Here is a 23,774-nt window from a genome sequence, read left to right as displayed (position 1 = left end):
CTTAGCATGAGGTAGACACTGGTGTGCCCTCTTAAGCCACGTCATTGTCAGACTCCGAGTGATGCTTGGTTTATAATATTCTGTACACTGTGCATAACTGGGAGACACGTCCCATGGCCTGTCCCTGCTCTGGCCACATGAATGCCTCCTTTATTGCATGGTGCCTGGTGCACCTGTCAGTGGCATCTTTAACGCACGAAAATTGTCCTCTTCTCAATGCACCATGAGTCCACAGCACCTTCAGGAAGAATCACATGCACAGGTTCCACTTTCAACTCTCCTAACAAAATTTCAGACTTACAGAAAAAGCAGGTGCATCTGACCATGCACATTCTCTTCCCCAGGGAAGCTCCAGAGGAACAGCACACACGGACTTTGCCTTTCAGAAGTGGAGTAAAGCTTGAAGGGAAAAAGCAGGCTCGTCTCTGTCCCGATGTAGACAGTTTGAAAACTGCCCCCCAAAAATGAGATGAGCTACCAGTCTCTTCTTGCAGGATGGTAAGCCAGGACTACATCTGCCTCGATTAGTTGCCACAGATCACAGCTAAAAACAACTTTTGTCTGTTATGTTCATCTGGAAACCACCTGCGATTCTGATACAGTAGTTGCGAAACATATCCTATATAATAATTCTCACCACCAATGTTCTAATGTGCCTGCCTGTGTCCGTGGTGCCTTCGGAGTTGCTGAGCTAGGCTCCGTAGCCAGGCTGACATCACTCACAGCTGATTCCCAGGCAGGGGGAGGCGTAGGGAAACACGCGGAGCAAGTGGCAGGGAGCGGCACATCAAACAACAACCCTCCTCTCCCCTGCCCCCCTCCAGCCTCCCATGTCCAACGACCCTCCTCTCTCACCTGCCCCTCCTGCTGATACTTACGAGGGCGGCCTCCAAGACTTCAGCAGAAGTCTCGTGAGTCTGCCACTGGAAGACTCGGCGGCCATTTTGAACAGCGATCCGGCAGCAGGGAAGCGTCAGCGCCAGCAGCGGACAGGCAGGACCAGGGATCTTTCCTGCCTGCCCCGAAGAATTGATTACACAACCTGGGTGGATGAAGGAGGGGCAGGTGAGAGAGCAGGGTCGTTGGACATGGGTGGCTGGGGAGAAGGGGGTCGCTGGACATGGGTGGCTGCAGAGGGGGCAGGGGGAGAGGAGGGTCGCAGGACATGGGTGGCTGGAGGGAGGGGGCAGGGGAGAGGAGGGTCATTGTTTGATGCGTCGCTCCCTGCCACTTGCTCCACGTGTTTCCCTACTCCTCCCCCTGCCTGGGAATCAGCTGTGAGTGACGTCAGCCTGGGTGGCTGGAGGGGGGGCAGGGGAGAGGAGGGTCGCTGGACATGGGTGGATGCAGAGGGGGCAGGGGGAGAGGAGGGTCGCAGGACATGGGTGGTTGGAGGGGGGCAGGGGAGAGGAGGGTCATTGTTTGATGCGCCGCTCCCTGCCACTTGCTCCACGTGTTTCCCTACTCCTCCCCCTGCCTGGGAATCAGCTGTGAGTGACGTCAGCCTGGGTGGCTGGAGGGGGGGCAGGGAAGAGGAGGGTTGCTGGACATGGGTGGCTGCAGGGGAGGCAGGGCGAGAGGAGGGTCGCTGGACATGGGTGGCTGCAGAGGGGGCAGGGGGAGAGGAGGGTCGCTGGACATGGGTGGATGCAGAGGGGGCAGGGGGAGAGGAGGGTCGCTGGACATGGGTGGCTGGAGGGAGGGGGGTGAGGGGGGTCCTGAGACCAGAGAGGTGGGGGTGGAAGGGGGGCCTCAGACCATAAAGGGAGGGGGAGGGGGCACACACTCACTCACTCACTCTCTGTCTCTCACATACACTCTCTCTGACACACTCTCTGTCTCACACACACACTCTCTCTCTCAAACATACACTCCGAGGAAAACCTTGCTCGTGCCCATTTCATTTCTGACAGGAACGGGCCTTTTTTACTAGTATTACATAAATGACCTCTTCCTCCTTATGATTCCCTAAATCTGTCTGTCTGTCATGCACGAACTTTACTCTACCACAACTTCGCTTTGTATTTGTTCATACAGATATTGGCGATCGCCTCTACGGTATTATGTAAGCCACACTGAGCCTGCAAATAGGTGGGAAAATGTGGGATACAAATAAATAAATAAATAAAATATTTCTTTAATTACATCGGTCAACGTTGATTAAACCCAAACAGGTTAGCTTTGATAGCTTTTTGCAGGTGGTGATTCAGGGATTTGCACCAATGATGATAACATGCAGTTAAAGAATTCGTTATACCTATGGAGCATAATTACCTTATGTTCTGTGGGGTGTTTTGTTGCTACCCCCTGGATCATCACAAATAGTTAACCAATAAGGAGTAACTTGAGAAAAACTGAACTCAACCTTTTTTTGGGACTATACTATCTGTATTCAACAGTTCACGCCATCCCTCTGTTGGCCTATCAAAGCCTCCAGTTGCTGTTCTAGTGCACGGAAGAGATTCATGTCCTGCCCATGGGTGATTAAGTGCTGTCTAATGGTGTCGCAAGCTTCTCTCAGCTCTTGCACCTGCCTGGATTCTCCCTGAGCATCTCTCTCATTCATGGCTCTAACGGGTTTCCTTTCGTCTTGCACAAGGCTACCAGTGTTACTAAGTTCTGATACACCTTTAAAATCTTCTCTTTGTTCCAAAAGCATAGCTCTTGGAGATCCTGTACGTGTTACCCAATCAATTTTAAGTGTGTGGCTATGATTACCTGACTCCTCAGCTGCTGCTAACTGTTCCTGTGTTTCAGTGGTCACAGGCTCCTCTTTCACCTGCCTGCAAACCTCAGTGTCTGGCAAAGCGGGCTTTAATACACATGGATACTGAAAAACGAGTTCCGATTCCTCTAGCCTTATGAATGCATTAAACTCTTCAGTGGTCATGTCTGCAGGGGGCTCGACCTTTACCAAACAAGGTAAGGTGGAGTTCTCGCCAACACCCAACAAGCCTGCTCTTTGGAAACAGTGTCTAATGGTGTTATCTGTCACTTTCTGCCAAGCCTCATTGATAATAGAACTGATATCCTGCAGGGACATCTGAGATGCCAACTTACAGAGAAGTGATCGATTCTTGCTTCTGAGATGTCCTCCATCCAGCAGCTTTCTTAGGAATAAATGGCGATAGAATGCCCTAAACTCGGCGACGATCTCTTGCCCGAAAGGCTGACAGGACACCTTCTTGTCTGGAGCTAAGATATACAAACTAATGTTCCTGAGCTTTACTTTGGGCAGAATGCTGGAGGCATTTACAGCCAGAACAACTTTCCTCTGCTCCCTTCCCAGCTTTGCATCCCAGTCCAGAAGCCACTCTGTAAACAGCTCCGTACTCAAACAGCCATTTTGGCTCGTTCTTAGGGCTACCGGCGATTTGCTCTGAAACTTCACCGGGGGCAGGTGGTTTGACACCACAAGCAGCTTGAGCTTCTCGCTCCCTTGCATGTTGCAGCAAAACCAAATGCAGACGCTCTCACTTAGCTTCGCAGCAGAGCCCAGTCCTATCTGACGCACCTCGTTCTGATACGGGAGGGCTCTGAACAAGAGACTTGCCTCTCCAGCGCTGAAGACGTCACTTGAACTATAACCTGGGAATAAAACAGGAAGGCAGAGGTGGCCATTTTCTCTCTGCAGGGCTTGAGCTGAGATCAGTGGTACCTGTCTGTCTTCTCCACAACCGTGATTTCTGTTCCCCGACTCTGGACACTGAAGAATCCTGCCCACAGTTACGTCGGGCACTGTTACAGTCTGAGGAGCATGCAGAAGTATTTTGATGCCTTGGTGAGGGTTAAAGCTGCTGTATCTGTTCTCCTGGGGCGACAGGCCTGATATCTCTGTGGAACCCCTAAAAAAAAGGCGGTACCTCTCCTTCCACCGCCACAGCCACCCATTAGAGGGCTTGAACTGCAGGCATCCAATCTCTTTAGCAATAACCTCTGCTTGTTTCATCAAAACAGACCCAGAAATAGACATCTTGTTGGCCTTGGCGAAGAGAAACCAGTGCAAGAGTGCCTCATCGACCCGGGCATTTTTGTAAGGCCTGTTCCGCTTCCGACTTGGGTTCTCATTATGGTTCCAGCGATCCATGATCTCTTCTCTTTTCTTTACCACCCGGCTGATGGTGGACTGCGACAGTCCTATCCCTCGGGCCACCGAGGACTGTGATGCTTTGGGCTCCTGCAGCAGTTCAAGAATCCTCACTTTCTCAGCCAAGGTTGGATCCCGCCTCATCTTCCTCTTGGAGAGCTGAGGCTCTGGCAGGGTCTCCATCATAGGTAAACCAATAAGATGTGAAAACTCACAGCTGGCAGTTTCAGAAGATGGCTTTTGTGCTGCAGATTACTTTGTGGGTAGAGGCGTAACTCTGATATGCAAGGAGCTGGCCAGCAACATCTATGTCAAGTCAGAAGTTGACGAGCTTTATTTGCTGAAAGGGGTGACTCGGTTTCTTCTCGTTTCAAGGTCCTGTAGCTTTAGAAAGAAGAAAGAAGACTAAGAAATAAAACTGAGAGAGAGAGAGAGAGAAATCATTCCCTAATTTTTGGTTTAAGAAATGTGGAGCACTGTCACCTCTTCATATCAAATTCAAAACTCGGTCAGGTTAGAGCAGGACTTCCAAAATCTACCCAGGTGACCTGACAAGGAACTGGATTCTCAAAATATCCCTAAACAGGCTGTATCAAATATTTCTTCACTCAACGTGCAATTAAACTCTGGAATTCGTTGCCAGACAATGTGGTAAAAGCAGTTACCTTAGCAGGCTTTAAAAAAGGCTTGGATTGCTTCCTAAAAGAAAAGTCCATAAGCCATTATTATTGGGGAAGATCCACTGCTTATTTCTAGGATAAGCAGCATAAAAAGTATTGTACTGTTTTGGGATCTTGCCAGGTACTTGTGGCCTGGAGTGGCCACTGTTGGAAGCAAGATGCTGGGGTTGATGGACCTTTGGTCTGGCCCAGTATGGCAACACTTATGTACTTAAGTACTAATTGTGGATAGGCTGAAAATGCAGACTGTAGGGTTCACCAGAAGAGATTTGGAAAGCCCTAATTTAGAGGGCAGTAAAAGATAAATCACTTGTAAAGGTCCAGTGTGAGGTAACTTCATAGCACACAGAAATAATTCCAGTAATTACCCAGTTTTCACAATTACATGCAAGACTTTTTAACTCTAGGTATGTATATAGAATTTTTACAAAATTTGAGATGTTATAAATTTAACACATTATTTTACATTGAACCAATGTAAGACAAATGCAAAATTGATGTTTAAATGTCTACAAAAAAAGATCAATACAAATTGTGGTGAGCCATGAACAGCCTAGCGCTGCAGTTTATATGAAACGCACCCCCTCAGACAGTCCCACACAAAAAGTTATTTATATATATACATACAGAGAATTAAGTCTTGCACTGTTTTTGCAACTGCATGCTTTACAAGTTTGAGCTGGAAGTCAGCGTCTGTTGCAATAAAAATCTTAGAAACATGACGGCAGATAACGGCCATCCAGTCTGCCCATCCTCTGTAACCCCTAACTCTTCCTTTTCCTAAGCGATGCTTAACCCACGCCTTTTCAAATTCTGGAACAGTCCTCAGCTCCACAACCTCCATTGCAGGGGCGTATCTGCGTGGGGCCACAGGGGCCTGGGCCCCTGCAGATTTCACCCTGGACCCCCTACCGCCACCAACCCTCCCCCGCCGTTGCCATGGGTACCGTTGCTGGCGGGGGGGGGCCCAACTCCCACCAGCCGAGGTCCGCTTCCTCCTGCCGCTTTTAAGTTCTTCTTCATCCTAGGCTCCGTCACTCCGTGCTGTTCAAAGAAGCTGGCGCTGCTACCTAAATCCACTTTCGGAGTCTGACGTGCAGCGACGTCAGACTCCGAAAGTGGATTGAGGTAGCAGCGCCAGCTTCTTTGAACAGCACGGAGTGACGGAGCCTAGGACGAAGAAGAACTTAAAAGCGGCAGGAGGAAGCGGGGGTTGGGGTCCCCCGCCAGCAAAGGTAGGTGACGTCAGCAGGGGGGGTCGGCGATGGTGGCAGGGGGTCTATAATGTGCCCCCTCACTCTGGCTCCGACCCCCACTACCGTTGACTTTCAGATATGCCCCTGCTCTATTGGGAGGCCATTCCACGCCTCCACCACCCTTTCTGTGAAATAATACTTCCTTAGATTACTCCTAAGCCTAGAGAGAGCTGCTACCTTTCAGCTGTCTCCCCACTAAGAAGCAAACAGCAACCCCCATTCCTCTCACTCTCCTCACCTTTCCTAATCTTATAAAGTCCTTAGTCACCAAGTCAGAGTTCCTAGTTAATTAAGGACAATAATTTAAACCATCACTTAAGCATTAGCGGCCCCTGCTGGTTCTTTCCCTGTTCTCTATTGTGGTTTGCAGTCCTACCTCCATTGCTGAACTGGCTTTGCCCATTTAAATTAGTGACATTTCATTACCTTGGTACAAAATAAGTACCTGAAAATATGTAAACCGCTTTGAATGTAGTTGCAAAAACCTCAGAAAGGCGGTATATCAAGTCCCATCTCCCTTATAATGAAAGGTACCAGCTCTGTGGCTGCGGTGAGTGCTGAGCATTTGCAATATTAAGCAGCAACCTTCATGCTGCCCAGGAAGGGGTTAATCGGGGTGGTGTGTTTAGCACCCTGCAATCATTTTAAAAAGCTGACTTTTATCTGATATGCAAAATGCAGTCCAATGCTGACCACTGGACTGTGACCAAACCCCCCCCCCCCACCCCAATGTCTTGGGTGTCTGACTGTGACACCCACCTTCTAATGCTTCTGTGCCCCCTTGTGTTACTTTATTATTCTTTTGCACAGTGTTGAATAAATAAAGTTCATGAACTAACCATATTTAGAGTACAAATGCTATACAGTCTGCTCAGCAGCTCAACCTCCCATGGAGGAAGAAAAGAAAAACACAGATAACTACTGCTGAATGTTTATATAAGGCACAAGAAGTCCATATGTGAAACATCAGGGTGGAATTTAACACCCTGACGCCAGCCTCATCAGCATTTCAGTGTAACTTAATACAGTTCTCTGCAACTGTAAGCAATTTGGTAAAAAGATAATCCTGGAGTAATTCCCTCTCTCCCAAAGGTGCTCAGCGCAGTTGACATTAGACAACTATTTCAAAATTCAAACCAAATCTTGAACACACTGAATCAATAATACAGTGAAGCCACATAACTGAACCAAGTCCAGTCACTCCATGTCCTGAAAAGTCCCTGCCAGTGCCACTATGATTTCTGGAGCAATTGCAAAGGCAGATCAATGCAGTAGGTAACTCACCAGGGGCTACCAGTGAAATGGTGTGAGCTAAATCCAAACAAATACATAAAAGAGGACATGGCCCTGATGGATTTTCAGCCCTCTTCCATCCTCCTTTCCTAACTCACAATCCAAATAACATCAGCCCAGGCTGCCTGGCTTTGGGGAGTTTCATCAGAGGGTATCATCTGACTTTCCTGATGCACAAATTTTATTAAATTAGAAAGTGCTCTTGCAGCTACATTTTCAAAACGTTGTTTTTATTCTCCACAACTGTAAAAGTGTCAAGTCCTTCATGTAGCACAGCAAGGCCAAGTAAAAAGTGCCTCTAGCCTCTCCCTGTCTGCCAGGCTCTGGGAGTGACTTCTCCGCAGTGCCGAACGGATCATTTTTTGGGGTCTGTACTGTTACTCCAGTATTCGTGCAAAGGAGGGGAGCCAAAGCTGCACCAGAGCCGGGAGGTGGCAGCTTTCAAGTGAGAGACTGGGTTAGTACCAAAGCAATGCAGAGAGAAAGGTCTCGGTGACATTCAGGCTCGTGCTAAGGTGGCAGATGAAAACCCTGCTGTTCCCCCTCTGTAAACCCCCCCCCCCCCTCCTAAAGGGATACAGGAGCTGCAGTGCTGCACTTTCTCTGCTCTGCAAATATAACATTTAATCAACAAAAACAAAGCCAAACCTGAGCTGCAGGAGGCAGAGCCAGACCCTCAAAAAGGCATAACCTGGGCTGTGACGGAGCACGATCCAGCGGGGACTCCTCAGGGACTCTTCCTTTCCGGGAGAAGCCTGTTAACCCTCACCGTGCCCCATCTCTCTCTTCTCTCCAAATAGCATCTAACCTTGCAGCAAAGAGCTGTTGTGTCTTTAGTAAAGGGCATGTGTTGCAAAATCCTTCCCCCCCCCCCTTCTGACATTTCCGAGCACCCCCCCCCCCCTCATCCTGGAAACCAGCAGCAGGGCCACGTGGCTCCTTTTTACAAGGGGTGGGGGAGGGGCGCTGCCCGCACAGAAGCATAAGCACGTCGAAAGGCAGGGGGCGCTAAGGAGCCCACACAAGCTCTAATTCTCAGCCCTACAAAGGTAGCAAATGTGTAAAAGACAAGACACCATCGTGCTGAGAAAGGTAAAATCTCTCCATCTGGCCCATTTGCTAAAGTGAGGTGTGGACCTGGGATTAGAGCTCTGCTCTCAACTGTGTCCTGCAGCCAAGCTTTCCTCCTCGCCTCTTTCATGCACAGTGAAGGTGGCCAATGCTGCAGGTTGAAGCCCAGGGAGTGAGGTTTTCTCGTGGACCCCAGAGCCATGTCTAAAAACTAGCTCTAGCATAGTCCAATCAATAAATAGAAAATAAAATTGTTTTCTAACGTTGTTGGCTGGTGATTTTTTTTCTGATCACCTTGTTCTCAGTCTCTGGTTCTGCTTCTGGTCAGTGCTCCCAACATCCAAATAGCCATAGCGGGTCAGCCCAATGGTCCATCTAGCCCATTATCCTGCTTCCAACAGTGGCCAATCCAGGTCACAAGTACCTGACAGAATCCCAAATAGTAGCAACGCTCCGTGCTATCAATCCACAGCTGCCATGGGGACCAACCCACTCAGCGGGAGATTTGCAGCATGGCCCCAGCTCTACCTGCCCCTTGTTCTGGCCCATCACAGCTGATTCACAGCCAGTGGCAACAGGTGTGGGGTCTCCCTGTCCATCAGCAGCAGGTAACTCCTCCATAAAACTTCATCTCCTGCTGCTGTGGGATCAGCAGCAACACGCGATGGTGCATTATGAAGGCGTTTCCTGCTGCCAATGGACGGAGAGGCCACTCAGCGGGAGATCCCAGCTTCATGGGAGTGCGGCAGGTGACCCACAAAAGCAGAAGTCTCCCGCCTTAGCAGCTCTGCCAATCTCAGGGCAAGCAGTGGCTTCCTCCATGTCTCTCTCAATAGCAGACTGTGGACTTTTCCTCCAGGAACTTGTGTAAGCCTTTTTTTAAACCCAGATACGATAACTTCTGTTACCACAACCACTGCCAGATCTTAATTATTCTTTATTGGGCAGATGATCGAAAGCCCTGTACTGTTCCAAACAGCTCTCTAAAAATAGCACTGGAACAGCGCTGGGCTTTACCGCCCCTATGATCAGAGATAATAGCATGCAAATTTAAACACACTATTCACTCTGATCGTAGGTTAAGTTGCAGGAGGATTGTACCTGAGCATGCGCTCAGGCACAGTCCTCCCATACTCGTTTGACAGGTCTGGGCTGTCAAAAGCCCAGACCTGTCAAACACAGGGGCTGGAGGTCCATGGGACCAGCATGTTGGAATGTAATTGTATTTTTACATGCATTGCCTGTCACCTATTATTTCTCTGTGATTACTCTGTGACCTCTGATGTGAATTACTTAGAGAGGTCACACAGCTATGCAACTTCCTGTGGGAGTCAGACACAGCACATGCAGCACATGGAGCACATGGAGCTCATGATCTCTCCTAACCTGAGAGGATCTATGGTGGTGTGAGCATCCATTACCATCTAAGCACATGGAAGGAGCTGATAAGACAAATGTATAGTAATATGTATATATAAGCCTGTCTGATTATAATCTAACTACAAACTGTGAGTAAACAGATGTTTTGTTACTTCAACTTTAAAGTGACTCAGCAGTGAATTATTCTGGGGTGAATGAGAGAGAGATGAAGAAAGAAATTAACATTTCTAAAGCTGAAGCTGTGTGTACTAAAATCTGCTAATTATTTACTACAAATAATCCAACAAAAGGGTTATGGGCCCAGGCTCAGGAATTGAAAAAGAAGAGAAATATTACCAGGCAGAAAAAAAGGCCACATTTTTCTCTTAAGTTTTAAAGGAAAGATTCAGTCTGTCTCTCTCTCCCCCCACACAGCAGACAGAAGGCTAAGAAAATGGCTGAGGGAAGAAATTCACTATTTTTCTATTCTCTCAAGATGCCTAAATTAACTGAGTTTAATTATCAGCAGTGGGAACTAAGATTCATATGTCTCCTTCGAGCAAAAAGATTAAATATATGCTTAGACCAAGACAGAACAGCTGAAAATATGGCTGAATGGGACAATGCAAACTATTATGTGAAGTGCATGCTTTTGGAAGCTCTCTCAGAGAAACAAGCCATATTAGTGGAGGGAAAAGATACACCAAAGGACATTTTATATAAACTGAGAACTATGTATGCAACTACATATGCAAAGCAGCAACCAATTTGGCTGGCAGAGTTGAATGAAACCAAATTAAGGGATAAAAGTAAATGTAATGATCACATTATGCATCTTATGTCTTCATTTCAAAAGTTAGAACTTTCTGGAATTCCCATGTGTGATGCATTGAAAAGAGCATTTCTTTTTACCTCACTATCAAAGAAGTTTGATGTTTTTAGGTCTGTAAATGAGGCCATTGAAGGGCAATCTTTTGAACAGACAACATCAAAACTAAGGCAGGAATGCATAATAAATGATTCTGAGGAGATGTGTTCTCAAAGCAAGTCAGAGAGAAATGAAACAAATTTCTTGGCAAAGAACAGAGGAAGGCGGAGCTATGGGAAAACTCCACCCAAGGGCAAGCTGATTTGCTACTCATGTGGAAAGGAGGGACATGTATCTAAATGGTGTAAGGAAACACAAAACACTCCCTCTAGCTCACCTAAGCCAATGGAACTAAAGAATTTTCAAACCAGGAAATGTATGAAGGACAAAGATAAACACAAGGGCTTTCTAATGGCAGAAAAATCTTTGACTATGGTAAATAATAATTCAAATGAAAGTACTTGGATTTTGGATTCAGGGAGCACATGCCATTTAACCAATTCTAAGGATTTCTTTCAGGAAATGTGTCCAGAGGAAGGTATTCTTAAAACTGCAAACGCAGGGACTGCTCAGATCCAAGCAAAAGGTATTGGATTCTTAAAATGCAAAGTGTCTAATGAAGTTAAAGAAATTCCTGTAAGTGATGTCTTGTATATTCCCCAAGCAGTTTGCAATATGCTTAGTGTATCTACATTAGATAAGAAGGGATTTGTGATTCATTTTGAAAACAGTAAGTGCACAATCTCTAAAAATGATGAAGTGTATGCTGAAGCTTTTATGCATAATGATGTTTATAAGCTGAACATTTCAGGTGAAGCCTCACATATGGCGCAAGTAAGGAAGAATGATGGTAAATGTAGTCTGGAAATCTGGCACCGCCGCCTGGGACATCGTGATTCTAAGGTGATCCAGGATCTTTACAGTAAGCAACTGGCCACCGGCATTCAGATAAGTGCAGATGCTGGTAAAATGGAGAAATGCATAGACTGTGTTACTCAAAAAGGTGTGAGACCCTCATTTCCTGCATACACAGGAAATAGGAGTAATAAAGTACTGGACTTAATACACAGTGACTTATGTGGACCGTTTAATATCCCATCATTGGGAAATAACAGATTTGTGCTGATATTCTTGGATGATTTCTCTAGATATTGTGTGGCCTATTTGCTGAAAGAGAAAAGTCAAGTCACAGACATGCTGAAGAAATACGTAGCCATGGTGAGCAATAAATTTGAAAGAAAACCAAAGGTTCTTCAGACCGACAATGGTGGTGAGTTCACTTCACAAAGCATGCGCACATTTCTAGAACAAGAAGGCATTCAGCATATCACAACAGTAGCTTATACACCAGAGCAAAATTCTGTTGCAGAGAGAAAATTTAGGTCACTTGTGGAAATGACCAGATGTATGCTGTCAGATAGCAATCTCCCTAAAAGACTATGGGGGGAAGCCATTCTCACAGCAGTGTACCTACAAAACAGAATGCCAACTAAAGGCGCTGAGCGCACACCACATGAGACATGGCATGGTAGGAAGCCAAACCTGTCACACATAAGAACATTTGGAAGTACAGCATATGCTCATGTACCAAAGCAAAGAAGGCATAAGCTGGATTCCACAACAGAAAGGGGCATTTTAGTTGGCTATGCTCCAGGACACAAAGGATATAGAATTTTGAATCTGAAAACTGGCATTGTTGGCATAAGACATGTTACATATTTTGATGAAAACAAAAGGGTTGATAAAGGCTGGATTATCCCAGATGAGCCTTATCATCCAGAATATGAAACTAGAACCATAATAGACATGCCAGTGTATACAAATGCCATACCAAGGCAGATGTCTGAAAGCAACTCATCTGTATCTAACGAGGAACAGGCAGAGGAAGCAGACACAGAAAGGATCATTGAAGAAGACAGTACAGTTGGAGAAGGGGAATCAATTGGAGAAGGACTCTCAGATTTAGAGGATGCGGAAAGGTCAGACCAACCTGTTGTCAGACGCTCATCCAGGGAAAACAAAGGTGTTCCACCCCCAAGACTGTCTTACCTAACAAAGTCAGCAGAAGCTCAAGAGCCCTTAACATGGGATGAGATTGAGAAAATGCCAGCAGAAGAAGCTGCTGAATGGCATAAAGCTGCACAAGAAGAAATTGATGCATTGGATAAAAATAATACTTGGATTCTTACAAAATTACCTCCTGGCAAGAAAGCTATAGGATGCAAATGGGTATTCAAGTTAAAAAGGAATGCACAAGGAAAAGTGGAAAGGTATAAAGCCAGATTAGTGGCAAAGGGATATCTTCAAAAATATGGAGAAGATTTTGATGAAGTGTTTGCACCTGTAGTGAAACACACGACAATAAGAACACTTCTGAGCATTGCAGTCTCAAAAGGCATGCAAGTCAAACACATTGATGTGAAAACAGCATTTCTTCATGGAGATATAACTGAAGACTTGTACATGGAACAACCAACAGGTTTCATAAATACAAAACAAAGACAGCTAGTGTGTAAATTAAACAAAGGTCTTTATGGATTAAAGCAAAGTGAAAAATGTTGGAATGAAAAATTGCATGAAATATTGACAAATTTAGGATTTAAGCAAGGTGAAGCAGATAAATGCTTGTACACTAGGTGCACAAATGGACAATATGCATACATTTTAGCTTTTGTTGATGATCTGCTCATTGCAAGCAAAAGTGAGCAAGAGTACAAGGACATTGTAAAGTGTTTAAACCACAATGTTGAGATAAAAGAACTTGGAAATGTGTCATACTATCTTGGTATAGAAATTGAGAAACAAAATGATGGTTCTTATCTTCTAAGCCAGAAGCAGAAAATAAATGAGCTTATTGAAAGTTTAGGTATGCAAGATGCCCAAGTTGTAAGCACTCCCATGATCACTGATTTTCTGAAGGATGAAACAGTAAGAGAACCTTTACCAGATAACATCCAATATAGATCAGCCATAGGTAAGCTTTTATATCTAGCTACCACATACAGGGCTGATATAGCAAATGCAGTAGGAATTTTGAGCAGAAGGGTCAGCTCACCTACCAAATCAGATTGGACTGCAGTTAAAAGGATGGTAAGGTATTTAAAGGGTACCATTGATTGTAAATTAAAGATTTCAGCCAATAGTAATCCAAAACTAATATGTTACTGTGATTCAGATTGGGCAGGGGATCATTCTAATTATAAATCCACAAGTGGATATGTGTTTATGTATGGAAATGTACAAATTTCATGGGCCAGTCATAAACAAAGTATTGTGAGTTTGTCTTCTACAGAAGCTGAATACGTGGCTGTATCGGAAGCGTGCAGAGAACTGATGTGGATTGAAAAACTTTTGCTGGATTTCGGAATAGCTGAAAAGAGACCAATCCAGATAATGGAAGATAATCAGAGCTGCATCCGACTGTCACAGAATGACAAGGTTCAGTCACGCACCAAGCACATCGCAACGAAATACCACAACGTGCGAGAGTTGGCGAAAGAAGGGGTCATCAGTCTACACTATTGTCACACCAGTGAGATGACAGCTGACATCATGACCAAACCGTTACCCAGAGAACATTTTGTGAATCTGCGTATAAAGCTTGGACTTTGTATGAATAAATAATTGCATGACAGTTATGCATGAGAAGGGGTTTATTGGAATGTAATTGTATTTTTACATGCATTGCCTGTCACCTATTATTTCTCTGTGATTACTCTGTGACCTCTGATGTGAATTACTTAGAGAGGTCACACAGCTATGCAACTTCCTGTGGGAGTCAGACACAGCACATGCAGCACATGGAGCACATGGAGCTCATGATCTCTCCTAACCTGAGAGGATCTATGGTGGTGTGAGCATCCATTACCATCTAAGCACATGGAAGGAGCTGATAAGACAAATGTATAGTAATATGTATATATAAGCCTGTCTGATTATAATCTAACTACAAACTGTGAGTAAACAGATGTTTTGTTACTTCAACTTTAAAGTGACTCAGCAGTGAATTATTCTGGGGTGAATGAGAGAGAGATGAAGAAAGAAATTAACATTTCTAAAGCTGAAGCTGTGTGTACTAAAATCTGCTAATTATTTACTAAAAATAATCCAACACAGCAGACCCCCAAGTACTCCCACCCTGAGTCAAGCGACATGGGGGCTGGAGGTCCAGCAGTCCTCCAGTCCCCATGACCCCCCCCCCCCCCCCCAACACAAGTTCGGGAAGCCTGGAGATCCGGTGGGTCTCCAGCCCCCTTATCCGCCCCTGGCATCCCCTTCCATGAATGGAGCCGTGGTGGCCCAGTGGGCCACGAGTCAATTCCCTCCCCACCTCACCACTGGTGGTCTTAGCAGCGCTGGGCGGAGCTTCACACCTTGGTACACCACTGTTCCAGAGCTTAACTATTCATTGTGTGAAAAAATATTTCCTCCTATTTGTTTCAAAAGTATTTCCATGTCACTTCCTTGAGTGTCCCCTAGTCTTTTGTAGTAGCATTACTTTAGACCTGGGAACAAATACTCACCAAGTGGGGACGTCTCCATCACTTTCACCCTTTACCCCAGTGTTAACACAAACTTTTATTTGAAATATGAGTGAGAGTATGTGGAAAAGACAAAAGATGAAAAGGCCTCTCATTTTCAGAATTCTTTAATTAAAAAAAAAAAAGCATTAGTCCTACTACTTATCATTTCTATAGCGCTACTAGACGTACCCAGCGCCGTACACTTGAACATGAAGAGACAGTCCCTGCTCGACAGAGCTTAGAGTCCTGTTCCTGAAACAGGTCTAAATAAGAACATCCTTCGTTTTCCACATGGATGTTTCTTCCCCTTCGTTAATCACTGCTGGACGTCCAGATTTCAGGCCCTCCCCAGTCCTACCCAGAACACGTTCCCCTTAGGCTATTTGGTTGTACTGTAGTGCTGACCGTCCCGATTCTGCCTCTGCAAAATCAGGACTTAGACGTTTCAAGCATATGGACGTCCATTTCAGCCTTTTGTAACTATGGTGTAACTATGATGCTTCGAAAATGAGCACCATAGTTACATTTTTAATCAACAATATTCTTTGTAGGGATGACCCCCCCCCCCCTAAAGTAGTTAAGGGCGGTTGTACTACTTCAGCACCTCTGTGTGTGGACTGAGGTGCTGGTAAGAGCTTAACCGAGATTGGATAGCAGAGCCGGTAGTGGGAGGCGGGGCTGGAGGTTGGGAGGCGAGGATAGTGCGGGGCAGACTTATACGGTCTGTGCCAGAGCCAGTGGTGGGAGGCGGGACTGGAGGTTGGGAGGCAGGGATAGCGCTGGGCAGACTTATATGGTCTGTGCCAGAGCCGGTGGTGGGAGGCGGGGCTAGTGCTGGGCAGACTTATACGGTCTGTGCCCTGAAGAGCACAGGTACAAATCAAAGTAGGGTATACACAAAAGTAGCACACATGAGTTGTCTTGTTGGGCAGACTGGATGGACCGTGCAGGTCTTTTTCTGCCGTCATCTACTATGTTACTATGTTACATCTTGAATGTTTACTGTTATCCCAATTGATTCTAATCAGTTGTTTGTTTATTTATTTATTTATACATTCTTGTATCACTATTTTCCCCAAACCGGTTTCAGTTCAAAGTGGCTCACCATTTTACACTTAGGTGAGGTTACATTTCTTTATTTCTTTATTTATTTGTAGCATTTGTATCCCACATTTTCCCACCACTTTGCAGGCTCAATGTGGCTTACCGTAGTTTCGGACTATAAGAAACACCGGACCATAAGACACACCTAGGTTTTCCTCCCAAATTTGGAGGAAAAAAAAAAGGGCATCTTATAGTCCGAAAAATAGTTACAGGCCCCCCTCCCTGTTCCAGGCACCCTCCCTCCGTTACAGGCACCCCCCCTTCCTCCCACCCTCCTCCCTCCCTCCGTTACAGGCACCCCCCCCTTCCTCCCACCCTCCTCCCTCCCTCCGTTACAGGCACACCCCCCTCTCTCCCTCCGTCGGAGGTGTGGTAGCCGAGAGCGGGTGTGCCTGTAACGGGGGGTTGCTACATTCGGACTATAAGACGCACCAAATTTGGGAGGAAAAAAGTGCGTCTTATAGTCCAAAAAATAGTTACAGGCCCCCCTCCCTGTTCCAGGCACCCCCCCTTCCTCCCACCCTCCTCCCTCCCTCCGTTACAGGCACCCCCCTTCCTCCCTCCGTTACAGGCACCCCCCCCTTCCTCCCACCCTCCCTCCGTTACAGGCACATCCCCCTCTCTCCCTCCGTCGGAGGTGTGGTAGCCGAGAGCGGGTGTGCCTGTAACGGAGGGAGGGAGGTGCCTGTAACGGGGGGTTGCTACGTTCGGACTATAAGACGCACCAAATTTGGGAGGAAAAAAGTGCGTCTTATAGTCCAAAAAATAGTTACAGGCCCCCCTCCCTGTTCCAGGCACCCTCCCTCCGTTACAGGCACCCCCCCTTCCTCCCACCCTCCTCCCTCCCTCCGTTACAGGCGCCCCCCCTTCCTCCCACCCTCCTCCCTCCCTCCGTTACAGGCACCCCCCCTTCCTCCCACCCTCCTCCCTCCCTCCGTTACAGGCGCCCCCCCTTCCTCCCACCCTCCTCCCTCCCTCCGTTACAGGCACACCCCTTCCTCCCACCCTCCCTCCGTTACAGGCACACCCCCCTCTCTCCCTCCGTCGGAGGTGTGGTAGCCGAGAGCGGGTGTGCCTGTAACGGGGGGTTGCTACATTCGGACTATAAGACGCACCAAATTTGGGAGGAAAAAAGTGCGTCTTATAGTCCAAAAAATAGTTACAGGCCCCCCTCCCTGTTCCAGGCACCCTCCCTCCGTTACAGGCACCCCCCCTTCCTCCCACCCTCCTCCCTCCCTCCGTTACAGGCGCCCCCCCTTCCTCCCACCCTCCTCCCTCCCTCCGTTACAGGCACCCCCCCTTCCTCCCACCCTCCTCCCTCCCTCCGTTACAGGCGCCCCCCCTTCCTCCCACCCTCCTCCCTCCCTCCGTTACAGGCACCCCCCTTCCTCCCACCCTCCCTCCGTTACAGGCACACCCCCCTCTCTCCCTCCGTCGGAGGTGTGGTAGCCGAGAGCGGGTGTGCCTGTAACGGGGGGTTGCTACATTCGGACTATAAGACGCACCAAATTTGGGAGGAAAAAAGTGCGTCTTATAGTCCAAAAAATACGGTACATTTGCCGTAGTGGCGATTGCCATTTCCGGTTAACATAATTACAAATGATGTTGCATTCAAGTGCGTATATACGTGGTAAAAGAATATAAGTTCCTGAGTAATAGGTTGGATTGTAACATTTATAAAGAAATCATTTTCGACATTAGGGTAGAAGAGGTAGTGTTTGTTCATTAATAGTAATGAGGTTAATCAGTCATGTGGTGAGAGATCGGTTCTGTCTCGTTTGACTGTACAGGAAGTGCAAGCTGGTTGGTGGTTTGAATCTTGTTCTTTGATGGTAGAGCATGTTTCAATATCGATCTTAATCTCCTGTAGAAGTCTTTGCTGGACTGTTGCTTCTGCAACTCCTTCCTGTTCAACTTCCTTGATGGTACAATCATCAGGTCAAAGAGGTCCTTTTCCGTTTTCCTCCCTTTTCTGATATGCTTGTCCCGTCACGTGGCTGAGTGAGAATGGGTGGAGAGTATATTGCAGGTGGGACTGTGGATAGGAGAATATCTACAGGTTTTTAAATGAAGCAAAGTGGTGTGGGGGGGAGGGAGGACCCTTGAGAAACCCTGTGTTGATGGCATTTTTATTGCAGCCAAACCGCTCACTCTCCATTGTCTCCCCCAACCCCTTGAATAGATCCCTCCCTACTTCCACTACCACTGTGAAACCTTGACCTCTTTCCTGCTGGCTCAAGGGACACTCTCTGTCCCCATCAGGTGCTCCCCAAGATAGGGATCTGAACCTGGCTTCATCGATTCCTTGCCCACAGCTCTAACCATTAGGCTGCTGCTGCACTTGGACCAGTTCAGAGTCGGAGGGGAGTGCCAGAGACACATCTCCTAATACAATGCTGACACATCGGTACAGTACTGTTTGGGAGATTCCCGTGACTAGTACGCATGGAGATTGGTATGCTACTCCCCCCCCCCCCCCCCCCCCCGTGCATTTCTCTTACCTCCTGGGTTCCTTGCTCCCTCAGAGGGAGAAGGGAACTGACAGCCACTCGGCTGCTCCCTGCACCCCCATCCCCCGCAGACCTCCCCCACCGCCCCACCCTCAGTACACCACTGCAGTTCCTGGACTTTTATGAGAGAAAGCTCATCACACGATATCTGCCAGCCATCTAACACAAGCAAGCGCTTCCTGCTTTCATCCAACGCACCTTCTGAAGCATTTGCTGCTGACAAGGAACCAGTCAAGCATCCATTCCCTTCTGTCAAATTTGTTAAAATATTTATTTCATAAAATAGGCTAGAGAAAATATCATGCATGGGCTTTTGCTTCATGAACCTGAATTCCCACCCGCTCCCAAATTAAACCAAGCAAATAATCAACATGGCTTAGGAAAGATTACAAATAATTCAAAAGCACTTAATTGACAAGTCTTTTCTTAAAAACTGACTTCTAAATAAAGATGAATAATATATATATATATAAATATATATATCTTAATACATTTTAGTAAATATTTTTTATAATAATACAAGGTCGATGTGGCTGTGAGGGACACGTTTACAGAGAGCCCTTTAATATAATTTATAAGGTCTTTCTAAATCCATAGTGGAAGTCATACCGGGGTCCTTTTACTAAGCAGCAGTGACAGACGACCCTTTCCATGGGTATTTCCTGTGCTCTCAAGGCCATTTTTATCACAGCCATAAAATGCCTTATGTTCTATTTATTTCAGCACGGCCGCTGAAAAAATATGACTGCAGAAGCACTTGGGTAAACCAATCGCAGACGTCCAATGAATGCCAGGGGGTGGTGGGAGGATCAGGTAACTGACTTAGAGCCCACCAAGCGAACTGCCCTTGGAGTTGACTCTTCCAAACCCTGGGAAATAAGAACGCAGTGTGACCTGCTGGGGCAACGTGCTCTGAACTATAAGAAATACTGCAAGAATAACAACAATGCTAAAGACGGCATCTTGTAAGGCACTAAATGTGAATCAGGATCTGATTTTTTTTTTCTTTCAGGTACCCCCCCCCCCCCCCCCATCATCTGTTCAGTGACTCCGCAAGATGTCCAACACTGAGATAGCCAAGATGTCTGGGGCCATGATTGCCTTTTACAGTCAGCGGAAAAGACCTGATAACGATTGTGTTCAGAGGCAGATACATCTTCCTGGAGGTCTAGTTGCTTTCCTTGAGCGCTTGTATTAGGGCGCTTCTTTCCGCACCAGTAAAAAAAAAAAAAAAAAGCCTGGTGCATAGAGGGTTTTCTTGGACTCATCACCCAAATCTTCCTGCTTTGGAGGCTGCTCTACGCCAGAAGCCCGAGTCGAGTCACTTTGGCTGATAGGAATGAATGGATGATGAAGACGATGGTCTTGGGGCAAGAATGAAGGTCCAATTGCTGCAATAAAATGAAATATATGAAATGTAAAGAATGTTAACTTTGACCGTGAAACAGAAGCAGTAGCCTAGTCAGATAGCCAATGAGACCCCCCCCACCACCACCACCACCACCAGAGTACCTTGGCAGCAGCCACCTCACGCCCCTGGTTCTGCAATCTATCCCTTCACCTCTATCTGAACTCCCCGGTTTCTACCTGAGAACTGCTGGCGATGGCACAGCAGTGATTCACAACTGCTGCCTGCAGCAACCCCCCCCCCCCTCCCAGGCTTCTCTCTGCAGCGTCCCACCAGAGAAGAAACAGGAAGTAATGTTGCAAGGGCAGAATGCAGAAGGCAGCCGGTTGTTCTCAGGGAGGGAATGGGAGGTGCAGAGAGAGGGGGAATTACCAGGCCAGATCTGGGGGTGGAGGGAAGGAAGACAGATGCAGGACAAAAGGTGTGTGTGGGGGGTTTGGAAGGGCCCACCCGTGTTTACTCTGGGCTAGGGTTACCATATTTTGCCCTCTGAAAAAGAGGACACATGTCACGCTCCTGCCCACCCACACCACACACCCCTGCCCCGCCCACACCACGTCCCTTTCGGATCCTCATCCCACCCCCTGTCACATATTCCCCTCCCCTAGGTCACATATTCCCCTCCCCTCCCCTTACTTACGATCTACTGCCCTGGTGGTCTAGTGACCTCTTTGTGGCAGGAAAGAGCCCCCCTCTTTCCTGCCCAGAGTGCTGCCTGCCCTTGCCCTGCATCCTTCTCAGTCTTGGCTGGGGATTCAAAATGGCCACCGAGAGTTGAAGCGGCCTCGCGAGACTTCAACTCTCGGCGGCCATTTTGAATCCCCAGCCGAGACCGAGAAGGATGAAGGGCAAGGCAGGGCTCCAGGCAGGAAAGAGGGGGCTCTTTCCTGCCCCGAAGAGGTCACTAGACCACTAGGGCAGATAGTAAGTAAGGGGAGGGGAGACCCACGGCGCTGCTCGCCCGCCCGCCTGTTTGTCCAGAAATCCGGACAAACAGGCGGGTGGGCAAAACCCGCTGGACATGCCTTCAAAAAGAGGACATGTCCGGGGAAATTTGGACGAATGGTAACCCTACTCTGGGCTCACCCAAATGGCAGTTCTGGCCTCTGATTAGAGGCATGATCTCAATCCATTTTAGTGATTCCAATTATGACAGTTTTGCTTCATGTTATCATCGTATACCCTGACATTATCACATATCTCACACAGTGTTTGCCTGGGTTTTGCAACTAAAACTTTGATTGTTTTTGGATGATTTCCAGAGTTTTCAGCTTATTTTCAGGTATTTCTTTCATGTGTAAAATTTGAAAAACTTATGTAAAACATTTTTTAACATACATAATTAACCATGTGTAGTAACTTCAAGGTTTTTACATGCATAAAGTTAGATTTATTTATTTATACAGTTTATATGAAGGACAGGTATATAACAGGGCACGTTAGCGTGCATTAGCCCAGGTTCTGCCCCCTCACAGTTATGCGCTATTATAGACTATTATCATTACAGCCATGAGCTTTGGTTCAAGGCCTGACTTTGGTTCAGGATCTAAAAATGACAAAGAAGCTTTCAGGCCTGTACCTCTGATTTGAACTCCAGAGTAACAGTAGAACTCATGAGCTGTTGTGACACCCTCATGCAGCAAAATGAGGAAGGGGCTAGGGTGCAAAAACTTCAATAACAGAATGGTGCGGCCTACCAACAGGGCAGAGTCAGTTACACCCAAGAAGATATGGTCAGAATGCAGAACTGAGTGGTCTCACAGGGAGATGACCAAGCTTTCTAAGTAATGCTAAAAACAGCCAAGCACATACAGTAGAATTCTAAAAAATATTAACTGTTATGTTACCATATATAGCCACTAAGGTATTGACCACAATATTACCATAGATCCAATAAGGTGTAATTACTGTCATATTACCTGTATCCTGAATGGACATATAAAAATGAGTGTACTTCCTACTTCAATGGAGAATCTGGCCAGCCAATACTTTTGTATGGTCAGCTGGTCTCCCAAAAGCAATTGTCAATTGTACTTATACTTGGTGAGTAAAGAAAATAAGGTATCTAATTGCTTTTCTAACTGATGCAGCCTTGGGTGATTTATTTATTCCTAGGTATTGGTGGGTGGACCACCATATTGGGAGGGATAAATACACCCAGAAATTACAAGACGGTAGCACGTAACTACGAAGGGGACGGAGCATGGCTGTGTCTCCAATTTACAGCACATAGCCACTGACCTGCCATAAATAAGTAATGCCATACTGGGAAAAGACCAAAGGCCCATCGAGCCCAGCATCCTGTCCCTGACAGTGGCCAATCCAGGTCAAGGGCACCTGGCAGCTTCCCAAACGTACAAACATTCTATACATGTTATTCTTGATATTGTGGATTTTTCCAAGTCCATTTAGTAGCGGTCTATGGACTTGTCCTTTAGGAAACCGTCCAAACCCTTTTTGAACTCTGCCAAGCTAACCGCCTTCACCACGTTCTGTGCCTTACACAGAGCCCATTTCAGAGCTAGCACTCACTGCGTAGCATCAGCACACCAAACTGTTATACAGAAACAAAGACCTGTACAGTCCATCCAGTCTGCCCAACAAGATAAACTCAATTTACATGGTATGTGATACTTTATATGTATACCCGAGTTTGATCTTGGGATCTTGCCGGGTATTTGTGACCTGGATTGGCCACTGTTGGAAACAGGATGCTGGGCTCGATGGACCTTTGGTCTTTCCCAGTATGGCAATACTTATGTTCTTATGATTTGTCCTTGCCTTTCTCAGGGTACAGACCGTAGAAGTCTGCCCAGCACTGTTCTTGTACTAAAAGTTCTGAAGCTAACGTTGAAGCCCCTTAAAATTTACACTCTAGCCCACCCCTATCTATTCAGTCACGATCAGGGCGTAGACCGTAGAAGTCTGCCCAGCACCGGTTTTGCTTCCCAATTACTGGCGTTGCCACCCAATCTCCGCTAAGATTCGGTAGATCCATTCCTTCTAAACAGGATTCCTTTGTGTTTATCCCACGCATGTTTGAATTCCATTACCATTTTCATCTCTACCACTTCCCGCGGGAGGGCATTCCAAGTATCCACCGCCCTTTCCGTGAAAAAAATACTTCCTGACATTACTCCTGAGTCTTCCCCTGCCCCCAACCACTTTAAACCCAAATGGACATCTAGGCAGCATATACAGTTCAAATGGAAAAAAAACAAAACAAAATAAACAGAATAGCACTATGTAAATAATGACAGACATTTAAGGCTTAGCCAGTAATACAAAAAGACTCAAACCCACAATTTCTCCTTCCGTGCTTCCGAAGTCCAGATACAGCATCTTTGCCCCGTCATCAGAAGACATGCGCAGTTTCTCAAACGGCTGCTTGACAAGGATGGTCTTGTTCAGGCCTGGCTCCTCCGTACAGACTGTGAAGCCCTTGTCAATGTGGATGGACAGGGAACACGCCCTCCCCTTCCAGGTGCAAGCTGCAAGAAACAACAGCAGATGGAGAAGAAGCTGGACTGGCTTGATATACCGCTTAGCACTACAATAACAAAACAATAATAAAAGCCATATAGATAAATTACAAAATGTTAATAAAAAACATTA

The 23,774-nt window shown here is 46.6% G+C and overlaps 2 protein-coding genes across 3 annotated transcripts in view; both read right to left on the bottom strand.

Annotated features, from left to right (window-relative positions):
• Positions 1-2,168: 2,168 nt before the first annotated feature.
• On the bottom strand, positions 2,169-7,983 carry LOC115476741 (tigger transposable element-derived protein 3-like). 2 transcript variants are annotated; one of them, XM_030213299.1, is made up of 3 exons: positions 7,965-7,983; positions 6,863-6,907; positions 2,169-4,471 (listed from the first exon to the last, which is right to left on the bottom strand). In XM_030213299.1, exon 3 carries the CDS (start codon positions 4,271-4,273, stop codon positions 2,393-2,395), a length of 1,881 nt encoding a protein of 626 aa, XP_030069159.1. In that variant the 5' UTR covers positions 4,274-4,471; positions 6,863-6,907; positions 7,965-7,983; the 3' UTR covers positions 2,169-2,392. The 2 variants fall into 2 exon arrangements, with proteins under 2 accessions (XP_030069159.1, XP_030069160.1); XM_030213300.1 differs by lacking the exon at positions 6,863-6,907.
• Positions 7,984-19,945: 11,962 nt separating this feature from the next.
• Positions 19,946-23,774, bottom strand: part of SNTA1 (syntrophin alpha 1) — a 111,427-nt gene continuing 107,598 nt past the window's right edge. Inside the window, exons 7-8 of the mRNA XM_030212426.1 lie at positions 23,463-23,650; positions 19,946-20,142 (exon numbers count right to left, since the gene is read on the bottom strand). Coding sequence (XP_030068286.1) covers positions 20,050-20,142; positions 23,463-23,650 — 281 coding nt within the window. The 3' untranslated portion in view covers positions 19,946-20,049. The remainder of the gene's footprint in view (positions 20,143-23,462; positions 23,651-23,774) is intronic.

The sequence above is a fragment of the Microcaecilia unicolor genome, chromosome 8 (genome assembly GCF_901765095.1).
Source record: "Microcaecilia unicolor chromosome 8, aMicUni1.1, whole genome shotgun sequence".
Taxonomy (NCBI): domain Eukaryota; kingdom Metazoa; phylum Chordata; class Amphibia; order Gymnophiona; family Siphonopidae; genus Microcaecilia; species Microcaecilia unicolor.
This window is presented reverse-complemented; position numbering and strand designations above follow the sequence as displayed.